General features: G+C 47.0%; 1 protein-coding gene and 1 long non-coding RNA gene across 2 annotated transcripts in view; one reads left to right on the forward strand and one right to left on the reverse strand.

Annotated features, from left to right (window-relative positions):
* Positions 1–50: 50 nt before the first annotated feature.
* LOC129647843 (uncharacterized) lies at positions 51–4137 on the forward strand. The gene is made up of 3 exons (XR_008712540.1): positions 51–173; positions 686–1027; positions 4018–4137. It is a non-coding gene; the product is annotated as an uncharacterized LOC129647843 (long non-coding RNA).
* A 17555-nt stretch (positions 4138–21692) lies between these two features.
* ABTB3 (ankyrin repeat and BTB domain containing 3) overlaps positions 21693–24293 on the reverse strand; it is a 327499-nt gene continuing 324898 nt past the window's right edge. The window contains exon 17 of the mRNA XM_055574802.1: positions 21693–23860. Coding sequence (XP_055430777.1) covers positions 23651–23860 — 210 coding nt within the window. The 3' untranslated portion in view covers positions 21693–23650. The remainder of the gene's footprint in view (positions 23861–24293) is intronic.

Below are 24293 nucleotides of genomic sequence, written 5' to 3' on the forward strand. Positions count from 1 at the left end.
AAGCGGCGAACGGGAAAGGGGTGGGGAAAGATTTGGTATCCGAGGCAGCGGGGTTAGGAGTACACGAGGGCTAGCCTGCAGTGTACGGTGGTGTGAATGGGTTTTACAAGACATCCGTGACGATGTCTGCGGGTTTCGTGGGAGTAATGAATGAATAAATTGGAACTGTAAAGGTCAGAGCCAGATTTACACCAACCTTTATTTTGCCTCCATATTCTCAGAGCTGACAATGGTAGAGGTTTTAGGTTTGTTTTTAAAAGCTTTCTCCAAAATGAACTTTTTTTTTTTTCCTTCTCTGGCCGGGCGGTAGTGCTTGTGGAATCTTGGTTCCCCAAGCTCGGCAGAGCAGTGAAAGCTCCAGCCTTACACTGGATGATCAGGGAATTCCAAATGAATTATCATTTCAAGGAGATAGTTCAGCCATTACATTTCATTACATTCTTGCATGTTACTTATATACTAAGTACAAGGTAGTGGTTGTAGCAGCAGCAAACACAAAGTGCTTGATATATACAGGAGGCACCATTTTAAGTGCCTTATGTAACCTTGGTAACTTCTTAACCCTTTGTGGGAGATCTTAGGGGGAATCCTATCCTTCCCAAGGCCACACAGCTAGCAAGTAGCTAGGATACTGACAATTACAAATTGGCACTTACCATGGGCACTTGCTTCCCTGGTGGCTCAGACAGTAAAGAATCTGCCTACAATGCGAGAGTCCTGGGTCTGATCCCTGGGTTGGGAAGATCCCCTAGAGGAGGAAATGGCAACCCACTCCAGTATTCTTGCCTGGAAAATCCCATGAACAGAGGAGCCTGGTGGGCTACAGTCCATGGTGTTGCAGAGAGTCAGACACGACTGACCAACTAACACTTTCACACACTATGGACACTTGCCATCTACCTCTACAAGAATTAAATCATGATGGGCTTCTGTAGCTGCTGACCTTCAATGCACCGTGAGACTAGTTCAGGGTGGGGAGCAGAAATGAGGCTGTGTGCTGGGGAAAAACTGGCAGGACAGTCATCAGGTAGGTAGATATTTTCAAGAGCTGATTTTCTTGGCTGTGTGACCCTCTCTTGGTCACTTGCCCTCTCTGAGTTTTCATCTCTCTTCCCTACATCTGAGACTGGCAAGCAAAACAGGAGGGTGGTTGCTATGGAGAGAATGGTCGCAAAGAAAACCGGCAGCATATGCTCTGCCCCAGTTTTATTGTCAGAATGGGCTGTCCACATATGGGGTCAATTTGTGGGCAGTTTGCAACACATTTTCCTCACATACTATAGTTTGCTTGGTTTTGCAACAATATTGATGAAACATGATGAAAAATTACCTCCATTTAATTTTTTCCAATATTTTGGCTGCACCATGTGCCTTGCAGCATCTCAGTTCCCTGACCAGGGACTGAACCCTGGCTGCAGGAGTGAAAGCCCCAAATCCTAACCCCTAGGTCAACAGGGAACTCCCCATCTATTTTAAAGGTGAGGAAATTCAGCAGTGAATTACTAGCCTTACTACCATGAGACCACACTCAGTTAGGGACTGGCAGAACTACAACTAGACACCAGCAACTCGGTACATTCAGCTGGACCCCCTTGGAATTTGCCCAGCCCCGGGAGGGATCCTCTCAGGCATGAACTGCTAATCCCTAGGGTAGGCTGAGTATGTGTTCATCTCTTCCAGGACTGTTTGTCTAAACCGATTCCTCTGTAGCTTCTTTGCTTTTGGTCCATTTTATTAAAAAAAAAACTTTTATTTATATTTATTTACTTATCTGGCTGTGCCTGGTCCTGGTTGTGACACATGGGATCTTCAGCTGCATTCGAACACTTAGTTGCAGAATGTGGGATCAAGTTCACTAACCAGGGATTGAACCCAGGCTTCCTGCATTGGGTGCACAGAGTCTTAGCTGCTGGATCACCAGGGAAGTGCCCTGCTTTTGGCCCATTTTTAAAGGTGGTATGACAGGTTGTATTTTTTCAGAAATGACTGCAACAATATCTTCCTTCAGACGTGTTTTTCCACCATGTGTTCTTGATGCTCCCCCATGAAAACCTGGGGTCTAGCTCTACCCACCCCAGCCTTGAGTTTGGATAGGCTTATGACTGCTGTGACCAATATACAGCATGACAGAAGTTCCAAGGTTAGGTCATGAATAGGATGCAAGTTCTGCCTTTTCTCCCTTCATGAGACACTTATGTTTGGAGTTCTGAGCTGCCATATAAAGAGTTTGACTACCCTGAGGCCACTATGTTGCCAGGAAGCCAAACCACATCGAGAAGCCACACGTAGGTGCCCCATTAGACAGTCCTAGTTTTTGAGTCAAGCCAGACACAGAAATGAAAGAGCCTTCAGGTGGTTCCAGCTCACAGACACTAGCCCCTCCTCTCTGCCTTTGAGTTTTTCCACCTGAGACCCAGACCATGTGGAGCAGAGATGAGCCCTCCCCACTGTGCCTTGCCCCCGATTCTGACCCCTCTCCCCTGAATCTGTGAGCGTAGTTAAATGGTTGCTTCAAATCCTTAAGTTTTTTTTTAATCCTTCCATAATTTATTGTGGTTAAATATACTATAAAATTTACCATTTTAACCATTTTTAAGTGTACAGTTCAGTAGCATTCAGTACCCAACCACTAAGCTTTGAGGTCATTTTAAAATGCAGCAATAATTATGGGAACAGGCAAGAACCTGGGCTATATTTAGACCAGAGCACATGAGCTGATTTATTAGTAAAGACTGACTTATTAGCATCTGGCTGCGCTTAGGTGTACACACCTGGTATGCAGGAGTGGGCTCGTATTTGAGTAGTTGCCTCTGGATTCATTCACTCTGGGGCTGCCTTATCATGAGACAGCTGCTGCTCCATGATGGTGCTGGTTCAGAGTGGGTATTTGATAAGTATTTGTTAAATGAGTAAATAAAGAATAGAAGGTAGAGTATGGCTCTAGCTACCTTGGGCCTGCTGAACTGACACTTTTTTTTACTGGTTTTAGATCTGACATTCTGCCACTTCAACCCAAGCTGTGAATTCCCTTTAGGATTGAAAATCCAACTGCAGTTGGCATTATTAGTTCCTTATAAAAGAATTGAAAGAGATCATGCTTAAGTAGTTCCATTTCTAAGCTTGATTCTTGGGAACACTGATGAGCATATTTAACTCAGAAAAGCCTCTTTGCCAGAGGCCAGAAAAAAATATACTTGGTAGCATGTTGGCTATTCTTAGAGCTAAAGGTCCCAGAAGATTGGACTCAAGCCCATGCAAGGCTGTCATTACACCTTTTAGCTCAGTGCTGGGTATAATTAGGCTCATAAACATGATTTCTGATTGGTCCTAAGCCAGAGAAGGAAGTGAAGTGCATGGTACCCCTACACCCATTATACTAGGCTAACCCTACAATATTAGTTAGCTGACAAGGAATGGAAGGATAATAGCTACCAGTTGCTAAGTGCTAGAGACTTCTACTGCAAACAGATTTTGCCATGACACAATCAATTTTATTTTTTCTAGAACTGAACTTTTCATTTTCATGAAAATAGGAACCATCAGGGCTTTGTTACTACAGTAGAGCCAATCAATACCTAGCATGGTGCCTGGAACAATAAATGCTGTTAATATTTGTTGAATCAATGAATGATTTGCTGGCTTGCTCAGTTGCTTCAGTCATGTCCAACTCTTTGGACCCCATGGACTATAGCCTGCCAGGCTCCTCTGTCCATGGGGATTCTCCAGGCAAGAATACTGGAGTGGGTTGCCATTTCCTCCTCCAGGGGATCTTCCCAACCCAGGGATTGAACCCAGGTATCCTGCATTGCAGGCAGCTTCTTTACCATTGAACCACCAGGGAAGTCCCAAGTGAATGATTATCAGAGTTCTAAACTGAAGTCCACAGACATCAGGCAACTTGCCTAGAGTCACATAATTAGTAAACAGCAACATACCATCCTGACTTTTAGCACAGAATCTTTTCCTCTATGCCTCAAGTTTTCTGGTAGATTTTTCATTCATTCATTTATCTGTCAGAACTCTTCTAGATGCAAGTGACAGATAACCAAACTCTAATTGACTTGGGCAAGAAATGGAATTTACATACTCTGACGACTCAAGGATGCAATGACTTCAGACTTGAGCTGGATCCAGGGGCTTAACCCATATCATCAGGATTTGACCTCTCTCCTATTTTCTGTCTCTGTTTTGCAATGCATTTAGCTAATTCCAGGCCTTCAGCAGTTTCCAGGTTGTACTACTTGCTGTCCTAACAGAAAAGCACTTGCCTTTATAAACTCTGCTTCTCTGTCTCATTTGTCTCCTTGGTTCTGACATGGTCACTTGTCCACTCCTAAACCAGTCACTGTAGTCAGGAGAAGGTGATGTTTTGTTTGGTTAGAGCTGAGCATGTGTCCAGCTCTGGAGCCAGGGAGGGAGTCAGCTCTTACGTGGAGCATGTGGGTGAGAGTGGGGAAAAGGAGAGTTCTTTAGAAGAGAAACTGAGACACTGCTCCCAGCAGTGGGCTGGCAGGAAGAACTGATGCTCAGGACATTCATAAAATGTTTTCTCTGAGATTTCCATGGTGGTCCAGTGGCTAAGACTTTATTCTTCCAACGCAGGGGGCCCCATTTTGATCCCTGGTCAAGGAACTAGATCCCACAGGCTGTAACCAAGAGTCCACACGTTGCAACTAAAGATCCCACATGCCACAACAAAGAACAAAGATCCCATGTGTGGCAGCTAACACCCAATGCAGCCAGATAAATAAACAAATAGCTTGGAATCATTATTATTTTTTTTTTTTTAAAACCATTTTCTCTGACATCTTTGTGCAGAGCTCTGTCTGAGAGACAGGAAGCTACAAAGATGAATATACCATAGTCCTCCCCGCAAGAGGAGTTGACACCCTAATGGAGGACCAGAGGTGCAAAATCAAGGGGAAACTGAGAAGTGCAAGTGAATGTGGTTGTGGCGGCCTGATGCCCACTCACTTACCTGGTTCCCCGTCCAGATGCTGAGGGACAGCTGAAGTTTCTGACCACTTAGCCTGCACCGAAACTCTGCATTTTCCCAAACCCTCCCTTCTGGATGCCACCACCATCTCTACCTCTTAGGAAAGAAAACCCTTTCTTTCCTAAGGAAAGAAAGGAAGGTCCTGGGTAAGACCTCACTGTTTGTCTTAAGTTGAAACTTCAATCCCATAAGCTTGCTAACTCCAGTCCTACCTTGGTTTTCTGCTCTCTCCAGGTGACCAGACGTGCAGTACTGAGGTTCCAATCCCAGACGTGAGGCTGGAGCAGAGTGGACAGGAGGAGACAGGTGGAGAGGTGGGGGCAGCCTGATGGCGACCGTCTTGGCAGCTGATGATAAGGAAGGCTGGGGGCTGTCATGGGGCATACGACAGACAAAGGGTGCATGTAACTTAACGTTTTCATGTCATCTGGTCTCCGGTGTGTAGAATGTGTGCTGGGGGACCAAGTGAATGTGGGGAAACCATCAGGAGGCCACCGTATGGCTAACCTAGGGGGAGATGATGCTATATGGATTAGAGCAAGGCCGAGGAGGGATGGAGGGAAGCGGGAAAAGCCACCATCTGCTGATGGGAGGGTCTGTAAAGAATTGGTGGCTGTGTTTAACTTACCACAGATGAGAAGACTGAGACCCAGAAGAAGGATGTGACTGATCTAAGATATCGGGTCAGGGCCTGAGTCTTCCAACTTCATTCTTAGGTGGCTCCCTTCACACCCGCACAGCCCCTTCTGGAAAGGAAGGCAGGAATGTGCACCCTGGGAAGATGGAAGCGCCACCAAAGCCCCGGGTGAAAGAAATCAGTCACATTCCCAGCCATCTCAAGTCCCACCTGGTGGCATTCAGACAGGTTTCTGAGGAGACAGAACCCTATTTCCATTGTCACGAGAACAAGGATTGGGAAACGGATCCAGTTGCTCACAAGAAGCAGAGAAAGGATGGAGGGGGGCAAAAGTTTTGATATCCCTGCTTCAGGATGCCAACAGAGAAATGACTTGACTCTAAAGGGTCCTGGACACATTTAAAGGCAAGTTCTGGGCTCCTCTGGACAGCCTCTGGCAAACATAAGCCATCACACAGGTCAAGTTGAACGCCCGTGTTTGACTTGTTCACCAGAGAGTGATCCATCTTAGGACTCCCAGAGCTTGGAGGAGAAGACAAGCCCAGTGAATATCTGAATAAGAAGGGGAAGCATGACATCCTGGAGCCCTCTTAAGGATGAAGTGAGTAGAATGACGTAGTTGTTGCCTAGTTATGAAACATTAAAACAGAGTTATCAGATTCTAATTACAGGGTTTGTTAGTGCAGTGTTCACTGCTGTATCACCCTGCCTAGCACAGAGTAGGTACTGAGTTAATATTTACTGAGTGAATGAGTGAGTGAGTGAACACGCAAGACTCCTCTATCACTCCTCTGGAGACAGTTTGAGAGCCCCCTGAATGTGGAAGTGTGGCTCCATCTAGTGGCCACTCAAGGATTGTGCCTGGAGCTTGAGCATTCTTTGCCCGGACTTGTTCTTGAAACGAAGCATCTCTAATTGCGATCTCTCATTTCCCATTGGAAAAGACACTGATGCTGGGAAAGATTGAGGGCAAGAGGAGAAGGGGGTGATAGAAGATGAAATGATTAGATAACATCACTGACTCAATGGACATGAATTTGAGCAAACTCTGGGAGATAGTGAAGGAGTTGGACACGATTTAGCAACTGAACAACAACTTCACCCAGTTTGGCATGAACCACCACGTAGGACAGCCCAGACTTGCAGGTGAGCAGAGCCTATCTGCAGCCCTGAAATGGGAAGCTTCAGAACGACACTATTTGGGGATGGGGGGACCGGCTATGTGAAATAACTGAGAATTGCTGATGTGTCAAGAATGCTGGACCAGGTGTCCAGAGGCCTGTCACTAGACTGCTGTGTGACCTTGGGCAACCAACTTGCTCTCTCTGAGCTTCAGTTTTACCATCACACAGCTGTGCACCCTGTTGTACCCCTATGCTAATTCTCAGATCCCAACACAGCTTCACTGGACACATGGAGACCACTTTGCCCATGTTCCAGCAGAGGAAACCGGCTTTACATGAAGTAAGAAGCCCATGGCCACATAGCTAACAAGGATCAGAATCAGGATTTGAGTTCAGATCTGTCTGACTCCGGCGCCTGTACTGCTAGCATCAGTCACGCTGATGCTTTCTAAAGCCATTCAATGGTTCTGCACATCTTCTTGAGCCCATGTCTTTCCTTTTGAGAGGCTGTGTATCAAAGACTTAAGGGTGTGGCCTCCAGAGTCCACCTCCCTCAGCCTGAATCCTGAGTTTACTTACATACCTGATTCTACGAACATACCTCAAGTTCGTAAAGTATGTGACCTTTGGAAAATCACTTGATTTCACTCCATTTCAGTTTTCCCTTCTGTAAAATGGAATTGAAAACAACATAGGATATTCATTTATTATTGATTTAACTCAGAATACTACCTAGGCCATCCAGTATTTATATGCATTGACCATAAGTATATAGCTACACAGATACATACATACATAGGTAAGCTTTTATATGTTTTAACTATTATTTTCTGTCTTTGAACTTTTGCTGCTAATGACATAACCTCAAAGAGCTGTACATTTAGATCTTTAATATTTTCCAAGTAAAGTATATTTAGAGCTACAGACCGACAAGACTGAAGAAAAGACTTTCACTGTCCACTTATAAGGTTGTGTCCTATTATGGGACAACCTTGTTTGCAGGGCACTCTGAAATAACATATGAATTTTATAAATATTGTAGTTATATTGTGAAGAGCACAAGTATATTGCATTCTATTATTCAGGGGTAGAAATATTAATTCCTTATATGCAAGTATTTAAAATTAATTGGTATTTTTGTAATCTCGTTTCTGCCTTTCTTTATTTTTATACTTGGAGCTTCCAAAATGGATATGACCTGGATTTCTCTTGACCTCCCAGAGGCCTCCATCTATGCCAAGATACCAGGATTGGAAGAAGCTAAACCTCAGAAATCCCCTTGGAGACTACAATGTAAATGAGGGGGCTCTGCCCTCCCACGAGGCCCTGTGGTGACATAGCTGAGGTGGCCGAACCTGGTGGTAGGGTCTGGAGCCATCTCGGCTCATCGCTAGAGTCTGTTCATGCAGACTTGCCTGTGACCCAAGAAACTATGGAAGGAAGTTCTGACCCAGATTCCTTCAACACCGCCGTGCTGAGCAGCGAATAGAAACACAAACCCATCTTCCCAGAACAGAGCTTCTCAACCTCAACACTGAAGACATTTAGGGTCTGATGATTCTGCCGTGGAGCCTGTCCTGTGCCTCAAAGGAGGTTTAGCAGCATCCCAGCTCTGCCACTAGATGCCAGCAGCACCCCCTCCCTCGGCTGTGACACCAAAAATATCTCCAGACCTCGCTAAATCCCCGGGGGGGAAGCTCACAGCCCCCTCCCCTCGCTGAGAACCTCCGTCATAGAGTAAGTGGAGGGTGTCACAGGCAGGCGGTTTGCTAAACCAAGTCCCAGTCACATGCGTGGCTGGTGCCCGGGTCAGATAGTTTTGGAGAAGTCTGCGATGACGGTTTGTGTACAGAGGTAGTTGGGGTGGGAGGTTGGCTTTGCTTATCTGGATCATTGACCAATACTCCTTCTCCACACTGCCTTTTAGGCAGGGCCTTGATGTCCTTTGGACGAAAAGACTTGCTTTTTGCAAAAAAGCAAAAAGATCATGTTTCATTAACAGGTATATAGAGACATAATCTAAAGGCTGAAATCGTAGGAGTTTGGGGCTGTCGGTAAACACCATAGTTTCTTGTTCTAATTTTTATGCTCTCAAAGGATGTTTCTAAGGAAGACGTTTCAGTCAGCCCCATTCACTCTGCCCATGTACACTTGAAACATCCTCTTTCAAGCCATTCACACTTCTTTCCCTTAATCCCCTTCTCTGCTCCTGCCCATTGAGTGGCCTCTCTGTCCCACTTGGAACACAAGCTGCTTTTGGCCAATCTGATGCATGCGTATGTGGTTTTAAAAAATGCCCTTAGCTTTCTGTGTCATCTCTCCCCAGAATGGACTGACTTATATCTAATGCTTGCTAAAGAAACTAATTCTTACATTGTCATCAGAAACAGGTGACTGGAAAGGGTGACTGCTTATATTTAATAATATATGTGGTGTTTCAAAGCTCTCTTCACAGTGTCCCCTGGTGAGACACAGCAGGAAATAAAAGCCACTCAGCAGGGAAGGCAATTTACCAGACATTCGCAGCGGGCTTGAAAAACATCTCACACCTCTAGTCAGGGAGAAGTGACTGGCAGCGAAAGGATGCACAAGTGACTATTAGAAAATGTCTCCGAGAACATGGAGGTCTTAGAACAACTTGTAACAGCTGAACAAAGAAAACATTATGAAAAGTCTTCTCCCACATCCCTCCCTGGTCTGCCCCCCAAGTCCTGACATCTATAGATGGTCTTTTCAGGCATGTTTTGGGGTATCCTTTGCGAGATGCCTGATGCAGTCACAACGGCTTGGGAGGACAGAGCAGTATCTCAGACCCCAAAGTACTCAGCAGTTGCTGCTGCTGCTGCTAAGTCGCTTCAGTCGTGTTCGACTCTATGCGACCCCATAGACGGCGGCCCACCAGGCTCCGCCATCCCTGGGATTCTCCAGGCAAGAACACTGGAGTGGGTTGCCATTTCCTTCTCCAACTCAGCAGTTACCTGGGAACAATGCACAGTCCAGGGCTGTAGGTCTGGGGTGGTGGTGAGATTCTGCATTTCCTGCAAACTCCCAGTGAAGCTGATGCTACTGTCTGAGAAGCCCACTCAGAGAAGCAAGGAAGTCAAGTCGAGCACGTCTTTTAGAGAAAGCTACCTATCCTTGCACAGACAGAGAAGCAGAGGTCAAGCAGAGAGCCCTCTGACTTGCCCACAGTTGCCAATAACGGCCAGAGGGAGTGGAGTGTAGGGCTGGGTGGAGCCAGTGGTGTCTACTTCTCTCCTGGGCTCTTTCCCTCATTCCAAGCAGAAGCAGCAGTGGAAGGAGAAGGAGCCAGACTGTACCTTCCTCACTGGACAATTAAAGGATTTTACCCAAACATGGGCTTCCCAGGTGGTGCTAGTGGTAAAGAACTTGCTTGCCGATGCAGGAGATAGAAGGGATACAAGGTCAGTCCCTGGGTGGGGAAGATCCCCTGGAGGAGGGAATGGCTACCCACTCTAGTATTCTTGCCTGGAGAATCCCATGGGCAGAGGAGCCCCGAGGGCTGCAGTTCATGGGGTTGCAAAGAGTCAGACACGACTGAAGTGACTGAGTTCCCACCCAATGATACACAACCTCAGCTCATGCTGCATCCTGCCTGCATCCATGACCCTCTATCAACACAATCGATCAAGTAGTGAGGTGACCCCCATACACTAAGTCACAAAGGCCAGTCTGTCTAACCCCAGGCTGCCACTGAGGACCCTTCCCTGCAGTTCAACCCTGAACCACTGATTTGATGTTGTCCAACGTCCTGACTTTCTGCTGCCTGGACATCAGTTATTTACTTATTTCCCTATTTCACTTTAAAAAAAAGCACTTGCTGGGCTTTCTCAGTCTGCTCTTGTTCCCCCAAACACAGATATTTTGAAGATGAAGATGCTGTACAGTAGGAAATGGGACAAACAGAACGATGTTTCAGTTCCAGCTGCTACTGCTGCTGCTGCTAAGTCGCTTCAGTCGTGTCCGACTCTGTGCAACCCCATAGGCGGCAGCCCACCATGCTCCTCTGTCCCTGGGATACTCCAGGCAAGAATACTGGAGTGGGTTACCATTTCCTTCTCCAATGCATGCATGCATGCAAAGTCGCTTCAGTTGTATCTGACTGTGTGCGACCCAATGGACAGCAGCCTACCAGGCTCCTCTGTCCACGGGATTCTCTAGGCAAGAATACTGGAGTGGGTTGCCATTTCCTTCTCCTCGGTTCCAGCTGGTCTATTACAAAAACAAAACAAAGAACAGCCATGAAAAACCTCGGGTGCCTGTGGAAGTGTGAGGAGCTTCTGGTGGTTTATTCTTGAGGTGCTTCTGAAAGGTTGCAGCCAAAAGCAAAATTCATGTTCAAGGCGGTCCTAGCAATTGGGAGCAAACAAGTCTCTTGTCCTCCAGGTGGAAGTCAGATAAGGAGTCTGGTTGCTGCGCTGCCGTGGAGGGAATAAAGGGGGCCTTCAACCGCAGGCTCTGTGAGCCTTTCCTCGTTTAGAAAGCCCTAGGGACTTCCCTGAAGGTCCAGTGGCTAAAACTCCAAGCTCCCAATGCAGGGGGCCTGGGTTCAATCCCTGGTCTGGGAACTAGATCCATATACTGCAATGAGGGTTGAAGATCCCAAGTGCTGCAACTAAGACCCAGCACAGCCAAATAAAACAACAACAACAACAACAACCGAAAAACCATTAAGAAGCAGTTGAGTCTTTGAAGCCTTTCTCAGCTTTAACAAGAGACTCAAACCCCAAACTCCCAAATTTAGATTGTTCCCTGTGCATGGAAAGAGGAATAAATCCAATTCTGTGTTAACACAACCACATTCTGCTCCCCATGTCCTGCAGTAACAGAGTCTTGGAAGCCAGAAGATGCTTCATAGGTATGTGCCCTGGGGAAGTGATGGGAAGTTACTCCATCACTGAGTAACTCTTTGGGGGTGAAGTCAGCCTTCAAGAAACTTTCCCTCTGATGCTTTTTCTATTTATCCACAAGGCTGGAGACTTAGGTCAGTGGGACCTTGGCCCAATAAAAGTCATATTTCTGAATTGGGAAAGGGGCGGGCTCAGAGGCATAAATGGGCCAATCACGTCTCCTGTTTGACCCATTGCCCGGCAAAGCATGATCACAACTGGTGACCCATCTGCCAAAGAGGCATGGGGTCGATCCTGGGGTAGTGGGTCCCTGGAGGCTGTCTGCCCACCTCTCACCACCTCACTTTGCACGGAATCGGCCAGGCAGTAACTTGGTGCCCAGGCTGTGCCTGTGTGTCAGGGAGCACCTTGAGGGACCCATCATACTCCTCTCTGTCCCCAGTGAAATCAATACCCATGAAATATTGGCTGATCTGATCAAAACCCTGATAGCACTCAACACTCCTTTCTCCACGAAACAAAACTCACAAAACTACATCCCGAAGCAGCTGACCTTGGACTAATAGCTCACCATAGATATACACGATTAACCTCTGTCTTAGCCCATAAGGCTTTTTCTTCCTCTTTCGAATAGTTATCTGAATGGTCATTTTTAAAGCACTGGGGAGGAGAGAAGCATCATGCTTTCCCCAGCTCTCTTTATAGAAGGCAATAAATGAAGAGGTGTGGGCTTGCTTAGAAGTCAGATCAGCCCTGGTCCGCAGCCCAGCTCTGCACTTACCTTTTATTTATTTATTTTTAGAAATATTTATTTATTTATTTGGCTGCACCGGGTTTTAGCTGTGGCATGTAGGATCTAGTGCCCTGACCAGGGATCAAACCTGAGCCCCCTGCTTTGGGAGCGTGATGTCCTGGACACTGGACCACCAAGGAGTTCCCTGCACTTGCCTTCCAGCTTTGCTCTCTGTGCCTCAGTTTTCCCATGTGTAAGATGGAAACCCAGATCCTTATCAGGTAGGGTTCATGGTGAGGACTGAGATAGTGCATATAAAGTACTTGGTATAGTATCTGCCACATGATGAAAGCTGAATGAGGGTTTGATCTTACTATAATGTCCAAGTCAGAGCAATGCTGGATTTTACCTGTTTTCATGTTTATATACATGCAGAATGTCTTTCCATGGTAGGAATGTAAATGATTTGCTGTGGTGATCGTTTATCTGTCAAAAAACCATTCTCTAAAACCAACACCATCCTGTCATGCCAATTTCTGCAAAGATATAAGAGAAGAACATGAAATATAAAGGAATGGGGAAAGTCCACTCTCCCACGCACTGAAAATGATATTTCGGTCACATAGAAGTGTCTCTGATGCAGTAAACAGAGGTGTCAAACTTGGGTGCCGCTACCACCACCACTGGGATGAAATGTGACAGCGACTGACACTCACAGAGTAAGGTTCCTTACCTGAGAGCTCAGAGCAGGGGTCCCCGGAGGCTCCAGGGAGTGAGGCTGTCAAGAGGGTGAACAACTGGAATCTGGTGGGTGACTCCTCAAACTCAACAGTGTAGTAAGGGGGGAGCTGTCAGGCTGCCCAGGGCTGGATGACAGACAGAGTCACTGCTGGCCTTTGGGGACCCGAGCCTGTGCGGGAGCTGGATTTAACTGATCAGAGAGTGATAAGACCGGAGGCAACCAGCGCCAGGGTAGACAAACCCCAGTTTACCTCCTGATCTCCCTGTTTGCCCAGCCCTTGGTGAACACTGCATTCTGCATTTTGACAGAACCTTCCTCCTCACTCCCCCCACTGCTGCAAAAGTGCCTCTCACCTCTGGCTTCATCAATGCAGTGACAGTCCCATTCTTTCTTTTCTTAATTTTAATTTTTTTGGCCATGCCATGCAGCTTGCAGGATCTTAGCTCCCCAACCAGACACTGAACCTAGGTGCACAGCAGTGAAATCGCTGAGTCTTAACCACTGGACTACCAGGGAATTCCCCTGATGTTCCCATTCTGCAGGTGAGAAGACTGAGGCTGGCAGGGGAACTCACTTACCCGGACTCGTGGCCAAACTAATGCACAACTCATGGTTTTTCTCTGAGTCTGCCTTTAAAAATGCATAAGAGTTGCGGCGTTAACACATGTGATTTCACACACCTGGATATCTTTCTACTTTAAAAAATGGCCCTCCCTAACTTGATTGCTTTACTGAAATCTATTCTTTACCCCTTTTAAAAAGAAGTCCCATTTTTCAGTGACTGAACTGCTTCTAGCTACTTTTTCTCTTTCCAGCTGGTGAGGCTTGGTAGAAATTTCTCTTCCTTCTGTATTTGATAAGTAAGACTAATGAATAGATCTGCCACCTCACTAACTGTATAAGGATAAATAAGGTGGCAGATTTTAATAAAATGAAGCCCTGGCAAAAAGTAAAGGCCGGGAGATCAAATTCTATGTAAGATCTATGAAGATTGATTTCTTTCTTAAGGCCAAATTGATAATTACTATCAGAAGGAAAGAACTAATTAGGGCAAAATCCCTGACTTGTAAGAGACCTCTAAACTCTACCCTGCTTCTGTTTACTGCTTGAATCTCTAGCAAGTGGTGGGCCAGGATTTTCTTGAGTGCTTCTGGTGATGGGGAATTTACTACCTCATGAGAGAAGTCATTCATCCTGAGAAGGCTTTGTTCTGACTTCTAAAATTTCTTTTTTGTGCTTAGGTGAAATGCTTGAAGAGTCCATCACTGGAACAGCTCTAATACCTGTGGCCATACTGAATGTGGCTAATTCCTTTTGTGTATGAAATCTCTTGGAGAAGGCAATGGCACCCCACTCCAGCACTCTTGCCTGGAAAATCCCATGGACGGAGGAGCCTGGTGGGCTGCAGTCCATGGGGTCGTTAAGAGTAGGACAAGACTCAGCGACTTCACTTTCACTTTTCAGTTTCATGCATTGGAGAAGGAAATGGCAACCCACTCCAGTGCTCTTGCCTGGAGAATCCCAGGGATGGGGGAGCCTCATGGGCTGCCATCTATGGGGTCGCACAGAGTCAGACACAACTGAAGCGACTTAGCAGCAGCAGCAGCATGAAATCTCTCCCTCAGAAGATGACAACGATGGTCACCCAAGTCCTCTCTTCTATGGAGAGAAGCAGCCCCACTTCTTCAGCTGTTCTGTCACTGTCCGATTATTTCCTTCTGATGAGGCTGCAGTTTCTCTGTGGCTCTCGTTACGTGCAGGGGACACCTGTCGTTTCATGGCTACCCATCATCTTTCTCTATTTGTAGAAATCCACGGTTTAGGTCCTGTCTCCCTAATGCGGCAGTAAGAACTGAAATTCCCAGCCTCCCCTGTACCGCAGACACAGTCCCATGTCTCAGGTTCCAGCAGTGGGCTTCACTGAGCTGAAACACTGTTCTCGCAGATGGAGGCAGAAGCACTGAGCATCTCAGGGAGGCTGAGTTCCTGGTGCAGGAATGGTACAGGTGCTTGTGGGTGTAGTAGTCACAGAAATCAAGCCCCTGGTAACTGCAGACCTGCCGTTGTCAATTCCTGCCTTCGCAGTATCTGCTGGCAGCCCTGACAGCAATGGCCTCGTCAGGACTTTTCTGTGTCACGGTTTGTAAGTTATTCCTAAAAGCCTCGTCTTTCTCTAACCCTCTCAACAATTGCATGAATCATCTATGGGAGCATATTCACTACCATGTGTAAAGTAGATAACAAATGGGAATTTGATGCATGACTCAAGGAACTCAAAGCTGGGCTCTGTAACAACTAAAGCGGTGGGAGCGGGTGGGACGCAGGAGAGGTCATATGTGCACCTGTGGCTGATTCATGTTGATGGATGGCCAAGGCCAATACAGTATTGTGAAGCAATTTTCCTTCAATTAAAAAAATAAGTTCGGGAAAAAAAATAATACCTTTGAATAAATTCCTTTTTTGCCTTAAATTAGCCGAAGTTGCTTGCTGCTGGGAACCCTGATTCATCCAGGCCCTCACTGGACGCACAGCTCCAGCAGGGATCCCTCCAGAGCACAGAGAACCATCACAGCCGCATCCCAGCCATCCTGCTTCTACTGACGAAGCCTGGACCCAGATTAACTCTCCTGAGTGACCACACCACACACCTGACTCACATTAAATTTAACAGTCAACGGAAACCCTCACACGTCTGGGGCAGGCACTCACTCCCTGGTCCAGGGAATTTCTAGGAAAACAGACTTTATGTAGTTCCTTATTACTTGTTCAATGGAAAATGGTGTCTGAGCTTCCCCCCACCCCCAACCACGATATTTAATGTATGAGAGTGATGCCTTTGAAGTGCTGAAAAAGTGCAGTCATTCCCTTGACAAGGAAAGAGGAGGAATTATGGTTGAAATCCTGCCCCCTCCCTCCCCTGCAGCACATGCTGTCGGAGTCTCAAGGTCACCCGGCAGCCGTCTCAGCCAGATGCTTCACTCTTCCCTCTTCACTATCAAAGTGTTTTCAAGTGAACCACAGAAGGGACAGCTGCCTTTGATTGTTCCCTTCTTGATCCTCCTGGGTCCCTAACCACTCCCAGGGGTCTCTGTGAGTGCAGAAAGAGGCCTCATAAAACAGCCTTAAAATAAACAAAAATTTTCTCCTTTTCTTCTACTACTTGCCCTGAAGGAAAAAGGGAAAAGAAAAGCGAGGGAGAGGGTGGGTGTTTGATGGCAGAGAGGAGAGTCCCTTATGCATCGTACGACATCAGTAAACACCTGTGAGATAAATACATTTGATTTAGACCCAACGCAGATCAGGAAAAAGGGAGGGTAGTATGAAGTTCTGTGCAAATAATTCCTTAGGGATAATTCTGAAACCACCTAGAAAAACAGAATTCGAAATGATTTCCCCAGATGTACTAGATGTCTTCATGGTCTGGGTCAGAAAGACAGGCTCATAATAATCCACCTGGCCTTCCTGAAATTCCAGAAAGGCCACGTGATAGAACAAAAGCCCCAGGTTGGTCTGGCAGCAGGAAATGTTAGAGATGAATCTCCACATTCTACACCTTTGCTACTCAAAGTGCGGTCCCTGGACCAGCAGCATGCTTGTTCAAGATGCTGAATCTCAAGCTCGACCTAGCCCCACTGAATCAGAACCTGCATTTCAATGAGATCCCCAGTGATGTATATACAAAGTGAGTGTGAGAAACCTTTTCCAATACTGTCAGTGAGATGTCTGGGAAAAGTCAGTCAGTCTTAGAAGGACCTTCCTGCAGAGCTGAAAGACCCAAGTGAGCCCAAGTGAGAGCAGTGGTTCTCAGTGGTTCGTCACCCACACGGAGCTGTAGGACTAACACCATGGACAGCCTCCCTCAGCGCTGCGGGGTGGGGCAGTCGTGTCCAGCTCTCAGGAGACACCATCGCCTGGGAGCTCTGACCAGAGGGGCAGCTGCCACAGCCAAGCTGTCTCACTGCCATACTTCCTGACACGCTTGTGCTTTTGGTAAAAAGGAGATGGGACACTTGGGAATACTACTGAGCAACACAAAAGGAACAAACCCTTGACACACGCAATATTAATTCTTGGATGGATTTCAAGGGCATTGTGCCTGAGTGAAGAAAGCCACTTATTATATGGTTCTACTTATAGAACATTCTCAAGATGACAACACTACAGAGGAAAACAGATCAGTGGTTGCCAGGGGTTCAGGATGGTGTGTGTGGAGGAAGCGGGTAGGAGTGATTATAAAGGGGCAGCACGAGGGGGAATCTTTGTGTGGATGGAATAATGATTGTGGTGGCGGTTAAACACACGTAACACGTCATAAATGGCTTAGGGCCATAAACTCACATTGTGCCCATGGCCGTTTCCAGGTCTGATACTATACTGGAGGCCCTTGAGGTGTTCCCACTGGGGGAACTGGGTGAAGGGCACACAGAACCTCTCTGGACTCTCCTTGCAACTTCCTGTGAATCTATATTGAAAAACAAAAAGTTAAGAAAACAAAAGGAGATGGCAGTCATGAGGTCATGATCTGGTGAGACGCATCCTTATAGTGACATATCCTGGGGGCCTTGTTTGTGCTTGTGCTCAGTTGCTAAGTCATGTCTGACTCTTTGAGACCTCATGGACTGTAGTCCGCCAGGCTCCTCTGTCCATGGGATTCTCCAGGCGAGAATACTGGAGTGGGCTGCCATTTCCTTCTCCAGGGGGTCTTGCCAACCCAGGGATTGAACTTGTGTCTCCTGCTTGGCAGGTGGATTATTTGCCATTGAGTCACCTGGGAATCCTGGGAGCCTTGTTGCAAGGCTTCTTTACTTTCCTGCCTGTTTTAACAGAAGACATCATCATCATACTCTGAGGTCCCTTTTCCCTAAGTCCTCCTGCATGCAGCCCAGAACGTTCTATCACACTTAAACAGCATCACCACCATTCTGAGATATCTATCTATCTATCTAATGTGTAAATGTAGTAAGAGGAGTGTGTGTGACATGTCCCAGCAGAACATCAGCTCAGAAAGACTCTCATTTTGAGTTGAGGAAACAGGTTTAGAATGGAGAAGAGGCCCTGCCAAGCTCACCCAAGCAGCTGACGGCAGCAATGGGCCCAGAGGTGAAATCTGGTGGCCAGCCTGGAGCCCCTATGTTGTACCACCTGCCTCCTGTCTTTGCAGCTGAGTACCAGAGATTTGCAATGGCATTAAAATTCAGAATGCATCCAAAGGTTAACTCCAAAAAGCAACATCCAAAGAACGTATCAGCGACATCAGGGCATCTCTTTTAATTGCCTATTCACGCAGGCAGATAGTCTTTTCATATTCAGAGCTAAACTTAGAGATGTGTCCTTTTGCAGGGCTCTGTTATCTGACTGCCTCATCAGGAATGGGAACTAATGTGCAATGTGATTGCTGAGTTTGAGTTCTATTTTTTTTTTTCCTATGAAGCAGGAAGTTTAAAATGTGCTGGGTTATTTTTAAAGAGGGTGAAAAAATAGGCATCCTACCAGCTTCTGTAACGGCCCTGTCGAAAGGCACGTGCTGCTTTATTCAAGGCACTGGCCAGCTGGGAGGAACAGGAGTGGCCTGAAGTCTCACTGGGGAGGTTTCCTGGTGGACGGATTGGGGATGAGTGTCCCTACACTCAAGTGGCGGCAGAGGACATGGGCTTAGTTGCTGACTTGATGCGGACAGAGATCTTGGGGTTTTTTTTGGCAGTGATATCTAGTAGTTTGTTTCCTTTAGGAATTTCATGCTTGTGATCAGTCGTGTCAGATACTTTGTGACCGCATGGAGTGTAGCCTGCCAGGCTCCTCTGTCCTTGGGATTTGCTAGGCAAGAATACTGGAGTGGGTTGCCATTTTCTGCTCCAGAGGATCTTCCCGATACAGGGACCGAACCCCATGTCCCCTGCGACTCCTGCACTGTCAGGTGGATTCTTTGCCACTGAGCTGCCTGGGAATGACCGCCCACTCCAGTATTCTTGCCTGGAAAATCCCATAGACAGAGGAGCTCACTGACTCGATGGACGTGAGTCTGAGTGACCTCCGGGAGATGGTGATGGACAGGGAGGCCTGGCGTGCTGGGATTCATGGGGTCGCAAAGAGTTGGACACTACTGAGCGACTGAACTGAACTGAAGCAACCTAGTGTGCAGGCATGAAAGAAAATCTAGTTGAGCTTGGTTTCATTAAGTTAAACATTTCTTGCTCACTGACATTGCATAGGGTACTGTCCTAGGAACAAGATTTGCAACACAGTTGTTTTGGTGCAATTTTCTCACAGCCCCTGGAAGAGCAGCAAAACCTTAGAGAATCATAAACCACCATGGGGGAACACTGCAGCAGAAAGTTCCAGAAATAAATGGCAAACAGGTCAATCTTCCTTGTGTGAGTTATCAGTTTCCTCTTCTCTCTGCCCAGCCTCAGAAGTTCAGAACGCCTTTTCTCTGCTACTGCAAGTGGAAGCCCTGTCAAAATACCTTCTCTAATATCCTCCCAACAACCCTGTTAACTAGCTGTTTTTTTAATGCAGTTTAAAAAAGATGAAAATGAGAACTAGATGGTGCAGTAACTTGTCCACCAGTTCAAAATGAATCAGGGGCTCAATCAGCTGAGACCACAAAGGTTTCAGGTTTCAGACCTGCATTGGATCCTGGTGCTGTGGAGAAGCTGGGAAATTTCTCCCTGACTTGAGCCCTGAGGCCAACAAGCCCAGGAAATGCTCCCCCAGTTGGGGAGGGTGTCCATCTGGGGCCGGTGGGAAAGGGAGTCAGGAGTGGGAGGATGTGAATACATCTCTGACCACTGAGCTGGGACTGAGGCTGGCATATGTAAGGCGAGGGGCGGGGGGAGGTGAGTTGGAACCCCAGGATGATTGAAACAGATTTTTTTTCTCAAAGACTCACCTAGGATCCTTACCCTATATCCATGCCCAGAGCACACAGCCTGAGGTTAGTAAGTGCTGTGTGTTAACAGCCTACATGAGACAACCCTGAGTGAAACATCACCCAGCTGGAGTTAATACTTTTTGCCTGAGGCTTCCCAGGAAATCTCAGGGGTGGAGAGGCTCGCAGATCTCCTCCAATCCTTACCTGTGGCCTGATCGCACTTTCTTCCAGCTTCTGCCTTCTTGTGTTGGGAGCTCACACCTTTATCTTGGTGCGATTTGGGTGAAGAATCCTTCTTCAGGGGAGAATGGGTGGCACTCAAACCTGGTGTATATAAGAACCATTGCAAGCTGAGAGGGAGGGGGCAGCAGAAGCCAAGTAGAGCCGTTTGTATTGATACTCGTGGCTGCAGGTGCAGGAGTCATGTGATTTCTCACTGCAAACGGAAGGGGTGCACGGAGCTGTGTAGCCAGTGGGGAGGCTCCCCTGCCTCCCCCAGATACTAAGGGGCCCTTGTACAGTGGCTAAGAACTGAGTGAAAAAGCCCCCTGTCGGACAAGTGAAAGGCAAATGCTGCAGACACTTTAGCTTCCAAAAGGAACACATTAAATGCCTTCTTCACACTGATGCTACACAGAGGGTGATGCACAGTTAAACTGACCTTCTGTTCTCCTGGCCTGACTCAGAATTCTGGTCCCTGGCACTCAGTTGCTTGGGTTGCTTCCTAAAGAAGAAACAGACGCCGAGTGCTAAGCAGGGGTGACCAGCCCTTGCCAGAGGTGTTTGTGACGTCTGCTGTGTACTGGGCCTCACTGTCCCAGGCTCCATGGGACTGCCTGGGCCTCTCCCTGGCTCCCCAGAGGTCTCAGTGTGTACAGCAGGGGTCCTCTTCTCCACCAGACCTGGGCTGGGTCAGGAGCCAGAGGGGATCAGCTGGAGACTTGGTTTGACCTCCCAAGGGTGAACTTTCACCCTCCATGACCCTCACCCCAATCCCAGAATGCTACCCCCATCCATAAACATCATTTCATGCTGGCCCTTGGGGTGGGGCATGCCAGGTTGAGACAACCTGTTTTTCTCCACTTCCCACCCCTCCCCTCCCAAATCTTGATCAAGGCACGCAAGTGACATTCAGAACTCCACTCTCTGTGGATGTATTCACTGCAGGAGGCAAAAGTACTTCCAAGTGGCACCTATATGTCCTCTGCCTGACGGGAAGGAAATCCAAGGGTAGCACCCAGAGGTGTCTGCAGTCCCAGGGGGCTAGAGCTTGGTTGCTAAGTCACTTCAGTCATGTCCGACTCTGTGCGATCCCATAGATGGCAGCCCACCAGGCTCCCCCATCCCTGGGATTCTCCAGGCAAGGACACTGGAGTGGATTGCCATTTCCTTCTCCAATGCATGAAAGTGAAAAGTGAAAGTGAAGTCGCTCAGTCGTGTCCGACTCTTCGCGACTCCATGGACTGCAGCCCACCAGGCTCCTCTATCCATGGGATTTTCCAGGCAAGAGTACTGGAGTGGGTGCCATTGCCAAGTTCTAGTTGGCAGAGCGGAAGGTGCTCAGTGACACGAGCACCTATCTTGTGCCTTCTAGATAGCGCCTTCATTTCCCTTGACTTTTTTCCTGCGGGGTCATCTTTTCTGATTTCTTAACTGAGTGACTTTCTTAGGCTACAGCTGGGTACGAGTTCACAGGTACCATAAAAACAATGCGCGGCTTGGGAAAATCATTTCTTTTAATGACAGAGAAAGCACACCAAACTATAACAGAAGCCCATCAGGAGTTGCTACTGTACATAATCAATGCCCAAAGGCCCTGAGCTAGCATCAGACATTCATAGGGAAGTCAGGCGCAGTTAAGGAAACATCCAGGCAGCATCTCTGAGGACAGGAGGAGGTGAGAGACAGCGAAGACTCAGGACATGCTGTGTATCTGTAACTTGGATTCCTCTGTAGACAGTTTGTTTTTTCCCCCTTCCTCATTGGATGGTAGGGGCTGGGGAGGTTTGCAAATGACCAAGTGGAAGAGAAGCCTTGTATCAGCGTCAGAGAAGAGCCAATACTGTAGACGGACGTGGCCCCTGTACGCCATGGGTCATACCCAAGAAACAGGACTTGACCTTGGTCCTCTGAACAACAGCTCAGGGGGCTAGTACAACGTTTGAACAGCAGCTCCTTTAGACTCTGGGGTCTGTGCACAAGTTCCCAAAGGCATGCTAGGAAATATGTTTATCAACAAAACTTTGCCATCCCAAAGGGTAAGAGTCATTCTCCTAGTTTTTAACCGCATATTATCTAGGTTTCAAATGAAAGGACAAGAAAGAAAAGGCAGCAACTCAGAGATTGTTTGGAATATTGTGGCACTTCACTAATCTCTTCTGCTTATAATATATGGCAGAGCAAACGGAACCCTGTCGATATAAACTTTCATTATAGATAACCCTATACTGTACACTCTCGGAATACAGAGAGAATCCATCCTATCATACATCTTTCATCTTTAAAAATAATCTAACATAGTCATATTCTCTGGCTAGTAACAAACTATTAACATCTTCTGAGAATACAGAGAGAACTCTGGGATTAATAGTAAAGTCTCCAACGTGCCCCGCCCCCCATCCCCTATGCAGCATCATCTATGAACACATTTCTGCAACAGCATCTCAGGGACATTCATAACTATGGAAGGGAATGGATATGTTAGTTTCACCAAATGGACTTTTAGCAAGAAGTGATGGGACATTTTTACCTTGGCAAAAATGAAGCACAGACATAACAGTTTACAGGTTCGGGCCATGCAAATGCATGTGTGAATTTTTAATGTGGGGGGATTTTATTCTCACCCCGAAACCACAATCAGCATGCAGGATTTTTTTCAACTATTGAGTTAGAGATAATTATTGGCAGTGCAGCTCTTTTGTGTAACCATGATCACTAAGGCAAGGTTATTATTTCACCTTGTGTAGAATATCAGCAATATCTTGTCAGATGCATGTTTATACAGTACAGACCTGCTACTTACTGTTTTTTTCTTCAAAAAAGAAAAGAAATCTCAAAACACAGATCCCTAAACACAATTAAGTTGAAAATGAACTGTTAAGCTTTTAGAAATATATTTTAAACTACAAGGCTGCCCTGTTTGGGGGTTTTTTATATGAACATTTTAAAAAGTTCCCACCCCTAAAAATTTGTCTTCATTATTGGTAACAGTCTCACCAATTTGCTATCATGTTGACTCTTATGGAACTGCAGCTACTAAGGTCCTTAATGTGTAATAAATATAATGCTATTCAGGGTCAGTACGGTGAAGTTCTCCAACTGTCAGCCTGGAACCTGAATGACCTTTAGTCCTCAGTCCACCCACTGGACAGAGACCCTTGGCAAGGGGTGTCCAACTGCCACAGGGGGGCTTTCAGATGAGGCCGGCGTGGCTGACCCCCGGCCTTCTACCTCTGGATCCGGGTGCACTCGGATCTGTGGGCCAGTGACATGTCCTTTGTTTCTCAACACGAGCTCATGGGAGCTGCATTTGCTTTGTCAAGAGCAGCTGAGGCAGTAGAGGCAGCTCCTAGGCTCAGCCAAAAACAGATGCCAGGTGAGATTTGTAGGTTCGTGTGAAGCCAACGCAGCAGCAGAACTGGCAAGTCCCCGGGGAACATTCCCTGGACCAGACGTCTCATACAACAGAACCTTTGGAAGATGACAAGTGGATTGACTGAATCCTGATGGCCAACGTCCTCTGTAAGTCCTGCAGCACATCCTGGCCCGTGCCCTCGCCATTTTTGTCATATAGGAGCTGCTTGAAGGCTTCATTTTCAATAAGGACCATCATGTTTTTGAGAAAGTAGCCTTCGCAATATGCTGAGAGCTCTGTGACTCCAAGAAACTGTGGAGAGTGGAGAGGAAGCACGAGATGGTTATGTTTCTGAAAGCACCTGTTTTCATCTATATTCTGGTGAATACCTATTAAGGTAGCTTGACTGCGACATTGGCCCTGATTCTGCGTTCTTTATTGTATTCACCCCAGTGGACATGACCTTGTAGCTCCTCCCATTGGAGGGCTGAGTTCATTTCTCCACGCCTTGGCCTTGTGAGTTGCTCTGGCTAAGAGGATGTAGCTGTGTGAGAGGTGCCAGTTTGGAGCTGGCTTGAAGTGTCTGTCTGTGCTTCTTCAAGCCCTCTCCCTGCCTGCAGACACAGTTCTAATCTCTTTACATGATGCATGCATGCTAAGTTGCTTCAGTTGTGTCCGATTCTCTGCAACCCTATGGGCCGTACCCCTCCAGGCTCCCTGTCCATGGGATTCTCCAGGCAAGAAT

Source organism: Bubalus kerabau, chromosome 1, assembly GCF_029407905.1.
Source record: "Bubalus kerabau isolate K-KA32 ecotype Philippines breed swamp buffalo chromosome 1, PCC_UOA_SB_1v2, whole genome shotgun sequence".
NCBI lineage: Eukaryota > Metazoa > Chordata > Mammalia > Artiodactyla > Bovidae > Bubalus > Bubalus kerabau.